Source organism: Lontra canadensis, unplaced genomic scaffold (assembly GCF_010015895.1).
Source record: "Lontra canadensis isolate GAN:19392208 unplaced genomic scaffold, GSC_riverotter_1.0 scaffold2, whole genome shotgun sequence".
Taxonomy (NCBI): Eukaryota; Metazoa; Chordata; class Mammalia; order Carnivora; family Mustelidae; genus Lontra; species Lontra canadensis.
Window position 1 is genome coordinate 5,145,761 of NW_022630996.1, and position 6,086 is coordinate 5,151,846.

General features: G+C 45.2%; 1 gene segment (V, D, J or C); it reads right to left on the bottom strand.

Annotated features, from left to right (window-relative positions):
- Nucleotides 1-4,502: 4,502 nt before the first annotated feature.
- Nucleotides 4,503-4,974, bottom strand: LOC116873494. The segment is given in 2 exon segments: nucleotides 4,503-4,790; nucleotides 4,925-4,974. Coding segments are annotated over 2 exon segments (282 nt in total).
- Between the last annotated feature and the right edge of the window lie 1,112 nt (nucleotides 4,975-6,086).

Sequence of the window (6,086 nt, forward strand, 5' to 3'; positions counted from 1 at the left end):
CTGTGGAAGATGAGGTCCACTCATCGGCGCAGATGACACACAGGCACAAAGGCATTCAGATGTGTGAGGGACGGTAGAGAGATGACAGCCTCCAGGGTAAGTGCAAAATGTTCTGGGTTTTTTGTTTGGTTGTTTTTTTAAGCTGAGACTTCCATCCCATGGGGAACACCTTCTTGTGAGAAACAGCTTCCATTAATTAATAAAGGAAACAAAACTCAGAAACTGTATCCCATTGCCCACAGTCCCACGCTTAGAAGGACCCCATACCGTCTTCAGCGCTCTGTTGTTGTGATCTTCAAATTCTTAATAATATTTGAACCACAGGCTCTGCAAATCACGTAGCCAGAGCTGGGCATGATTCTGTATCTTCTGCCGTGCTGGTTTCATTCTAGCACAATCACACATCTGGGGGCTCAGTGAATCCGCATCTCTGGGGGCTGGGAGAGGACACAGAAACTAAAACCGGAACCTAAGGGAAGCCTGATGTTATAACCATAATTTCAAGCCTTGAATTGGGACCTGGCAGGCCCAGGTGTGGGTTTCACATCTGTGCCTGGGACTTTTCTGGTCCGAGAGACAGAAGAGCACACAATGCACGACAATGGTGGCAGGGGAGGCCGGAAGAGAAAGGGGGATTTTTCCAGGTCAAGGCTCGTGTTCTGAGGGTTCGACACTGGGTCCAAGCAAAAGGAACCCTTCTGCCAAGATGGAATGATCTCTCAATGATGTCACCATTGCCTGTGGCCTGCTCAGCCTCAAGATGCCATGTGTGAACAGGAAGCCCAGCTACGTATGCATCTGATAGGAACACAACATAATTTCCTTGGAGATGAAGACTTTTGGTCAAAACTTCATTATAAAATAATTGGAATGAATGGGTTCAGGAGAGAAGAAATTAACTAAAATGAATAAATAAATTTTATAGAAACAACTTCAAGCAGCTAGGAAGAGCTTTCGATGATCATTTTATCAAATCATCTATCTGCAGATAGAATTGTCCCGAACATGGATCCTGTATCACACATGATTTCAAGCATTTCTTAACCATAGAACTTTGTAAAAGCACCTCCCTCTCTTAAATATATTTAGCTGTGTACTAAAGAGGAATTGTTTTAATGGGTAGAGACCTTATTTTTTTTTCAGATTTTATTTATTTACTTGAGAAAGAGAGAGCACAAGGTGGGAGGGAGAGCAGAGGGAGAGGGAGAAGCAGGGAGCCCAGCATGGGGCTTGATCCCAGGACCCCAGGAGCACAACCTGAGCTGAAGCAGATACCTAACTGACTGAGCCACCCAGGCGCCCCTAGGTAGAGACTTTAAATATCCATTAAAAAGATGCCTGAGCAAAAATAATCTATTGCAATAGAAATCATATCATTAATTTGTCAGGGTTGGAGACAGGAGTTGCAAAGGGGCATGAGGGAAATTTCTGGGTAATAAAAAATGTTCTATAGCTTAGTGTGGGGGGTGTTACATGGGTATATATTTATAAATCGCCAAAAAAAACATTGATCTGATCATTTAAAGTGTGTAATGCTTATTGTATATAATTCATTTGTCAATAAAGTTGATGTCAAAATATTTGAGAAGGGATGTCATGTGCTCTAGTTAATTTCATAATGAATCATCAGGCATAAATATTTCCATTTCTGTGCCAGCTATAGGAGTTCTAGGTAAAATGTGTCCATACCCACCTTTGTACAAAAGAAACAGTGGAAAAAGCTGTCAGAGAGATTAGCAAAAGGAACCAAGATATCCAGATTCTTACTATGTGCTTGGTAGGTATTTTATGCTTATTAAATGTTTATGTAGCCCTGGAAGTTGGTATGATAGCTAGTTTTATGTGTTAACCTGACTGGGCCGTAGGGTACACAGATATGTGGCTAAACACCATTCTGGGTGTTCCTGAGAGATATGATTAATTTTTAAACAGGTAGATTTTTTTTGGTGGGATGTTGGTAGGAATAATTTTCTGATTTAATAATTTGAAAAACATATTTATAAACCCATATACGTAGAATAAATGGAAAGGTATGGAGAAGATGGTCCATGATAAAAAAAAAATTGTGGGTCTGTTTCAGTCCATCCCAGCTTTTATGTAGTCCCTCACTTGTTGATTCAATCTTTTTTTTTTTTAATTGAGGAGACTTGATCATCTGACCACAGTGTCTCTGAAAGCAAGAGCCCAGAGCTCTGTTTCTTTCTTTTTTTTTTTAATTTACATATAATATATTATTTGCCCCAGGGGTTCAGGTCTGTGAATCATCAGTCTTACACATTTCATAGCACTCACCACAGCACATACCCTCCCCAATGTCGATAACCAAACCACCCTATCCCTACCTCTACCCCTTAGCAGCCCTCAGTTTCTTTCCTGAGATTAATAGTTTCTTTTGGTTTGTCTCCCTCTCCAGTCCCATCTTGTTTCCTTTTTTTCCTCCCTACACCCCATGACTCTCCTGCCCTGCCTCTCAAATTCCTCATATGAGTGAGATCATATGATAATTGTCTTTCTCTGATTGATTTATTTTGCTTAGCACAATACCCTCTAGTTCCATCCACATCGTTGCAAATGGCGAGATTTTGTTTCTTTTGAAAATAGGTAGATATTAACATTAGGTGAGAATAACCTTTTAATCAACAGAGTAAACCAGATTGCCATCCATAATGTAGGTGAGCCTCATGCAATCAGTTGAAGACCTGAATAGAACAAAAAGATGGATTCTGCCCCAGGTAAGAGAGAATTGTCCAGCTGATGGCCTTCAAACTGGAGAATCAGCTCTTCCTGCTTAACCTCTGAACTTGAATCTCTGCTCTCCCTGGGTCTCTAGCACCACTGGCCCAACTTACAGATATTGGACTTGTCAGCCTCTACAACTATATGAGCTGATTCTCTATAATACCTAAATTATACACATACGTGTGTGTGTATGTGTGTGTGTGTATTCTGCTCTGTTTCTCTGGAGTACTCTGAGTGATACTGATAGATATTACTACTCTCATTTTAACCGTGAAAATTCTCAGACCATCATGCCAAGAAACTGGCCTCGGGTCTTGACTAGCAGGTTGTGCTGGAGCTGGAACCTAGAGCTGAGTGTATATAGAGCTCCTAGTCGGATGTCTTTCTCCACACCCCTTTATCCTGGGGAACTGATCTCTGTCAATGATTTCATCAGAGCCAGCCAGGCTGAAAAGGACATGGAGGAAAATTCTGGCTTTGAGGGCAGGTGTCTCTATGAATATGCATGACAGCATAGAGCTGTAAACACAGCACATCACTCAAGAATCCATCAGAGGGGTTTGAGCCCCACTTCTGCCTCTGACCAGCTCTTTGATTTGCTCAAGTTCTTTAACTTAAGCACAACTCCCCTCATCTTTCAAATGAGAACAGAAATTGCATTTGTCTCTTAGGCTTTTTTTCTTATTCTGATAATTCATGGAAATTTTGCAAATAAAGGACTTTTATTTGGCATGTAGTAAATTGTCGATACATGACAGTGCTATTTTCTTTTGGGAGTCTCCACCTGCTGCAGAGCTGAACTGTGTCTGGGCATGCGTATATTGGGCCCTTGGAGTTTTGTGAGTCACTTGCTCTCCTGGAACGGGGGACCCAATAGAAATCACCAAATATTTAAGATAAATATTATGCATTTATACTGCAGACCTTAAAACTCTCAAAGGCAAGAAACATACTAAACTAAAAAGAACATACTAAGCTGCATTTTCTATTTTAAGTGATATAGTACTTTACACAAAGTAGGGGACCTCAAACTGTGGAGTGAAAGAAAGGAAGAAATAAATAATGAGTATCGATGGTCCTTTCCCTCATGGTAGATGGCAGCGTGTATGGGAACACCAAGCTTTTCCTTGTACACATCCCATTCCTTCTGCTGTGCAGCTGGACGAGCACATCTAGAAACCTCCCTACTCACACAGCCCCTATGGGAGACATGACATGACCTAGGTCCATGCCCTACAGAACACTGCCCCTTTCTCTCTCTCTTTTTGTTATTTTTATTTTGTTGTTGTTGTTACAGGGAAGGATCAATGGCTATTCTTCGCCTTGAAGTCACATTCCTTGAAGTTGTCAGAGGGGAGGTTAGGATCATCACCTGTGGCGGGTGATCTTTCCCACCCTGCTCACCTGGACCTGGGAAGGGAAGCCCGGGGAGGGAACAATTCCATAAGGGGGCAAGGAGCCCAGGTGTCAAGGAACAGAACTGTTCCTCGCTCTGTCAGTTCTGAAATAGAAGACCCAGGAAAGCTACTTCCCCTCATATATGTAAACAGGTAACATGATACGTATCTTGCATGATTTCTGTGAGCTCTAAGACGTGCCACACACATAAGCAGCAGAATGAGCATTGGGGAGAGGCCCATCTGCTTTCCCAGGGCCCAGGCCACTGTGGCTGGCACCGCCACCCTTGCCATCACTTCCTGACCTGGGGGTTGTGGGGAGGATTTTTGTACAGTAGGCTGCTGATCGCGCAGGGCTGTGTTCACTGCTGGCACAGAGATACAGGGCTGAGTCTTCCAACTCCAGCAAGTCCAGGTCCAGCTAAGAGCTGTAGTTACTGAACTGTTGAGCTGAGAACCGTTCCGGCATGTCTCCTTTGTCTCTCTCTTCCATGTTGTAATACTGAATGAGAAACCGGGGGCCCTGGCCCAGAACCTGTTGGTACCAGTACACAGATAGATGTCCAGAGACAAGGGAACATCTCAGTGTCACTTTCTGTCCTCTTGTTTTGATCAGGTGTCTTGGAGTTTGGGTGACCCCAGATGCCACTGGGCCTGTTGGGAAGGAGACAGAAAGAAGCTGAGCACAGAGCATAGAGGGAGGCCTCCTGCTGCAGCCATGATCAGCAAGCCTGTATCACAGGCTGGCAAAACACATCGGAGGCGTGCACACTGTGCCTAGAACTCACCTGCTCCCAGGAGACAAAGCACCACACAGCAGAGAAGCCTAGAGCTCATGGCGCATTGGGAAACCAAGAAAGCACCCCAACCAGGGATGGGGTCTCCTGGAGTGAGCAGCCTAGAGTTCTGAACCTCCCATTTCCCTGATAGGAGTGTCTGCCCATGATGTCACCACTGTGACATTGTTGCTCTGGTGTTACTCTCACTGCCGGTCGCCTTCTGGTCTAATACCAAAGGGCACTTCGATAGGACTCAGGATCAGCTACTCTAGGCGCATTGCTTGTCCCACCCAGTGCCTCCACAAGGGGTGGGTATGAGGTGATCATGTCCTATTATGCCCCCAACACACTTGATTTCCCTTCACCTGCCCCGGCCCGACACTAATTCCCCAGGCCATGGGGCTCCAACCCCTTCACTTTCCACTTCCCATCCAGGAGCAGAGACTACCTCCTTGGTGCATTCTGAGGTTCAAGGCACGTCTCCTCTGCTTGGGCAATGAGGAGCCTGTGTTAGCCCCATGTGTCCCAGGACTCGCTCAAGAATCTCAAACCAGGGGCGCTGGGTGGCTCAGTGGGTTAAAGCCTCTGCTTTTGGCTCAGGTCATGATCCCAGGGTCCTGGGATCGAGCCCCACATCGGGCTCTCTGCTCAGCAGGGACCCTGCCTCCCCTGCCTCTCTGCCTGCCTCTCTGCCTACTTGTGATCTCTGTCTGTCAAATAAATAAATAAAATCTTTAAAAAAAAAAAAAAAGAACTTCAAACCACCTGATGAAGGGGGTAGCCAAGAGTTCCCTTAACCTGTCCTCTCCTGGGCCACTCTCTCAAACCCTCCCGGGGCACCTTGGCTGACTGTGGGGGCACAGTTCCTCCGTGTGGCTGATGGCTCCCTGTCTCACAGGTGGATACCTTCTGTCTAAATCAAGGACAGAAATCCCCCCCACCTACCACTGCTGTAACCACCCCTCACCACACCCTTTCTTCTACTTTCCCAGCCCAGCTGATTTAGGGGTAATCTTCAGATCTACCCTTAGCCTGTGGAGGCGAAAGATGGCCTGAACATTCTGATTACGAAGGAAATAATTGCTACACCGTTGTAACTGGTATGCGATAGTGACAGAAATAAGCCAGAATGCTACGAGCCACAGACACGAGCTCTGATGAACTCATGTGG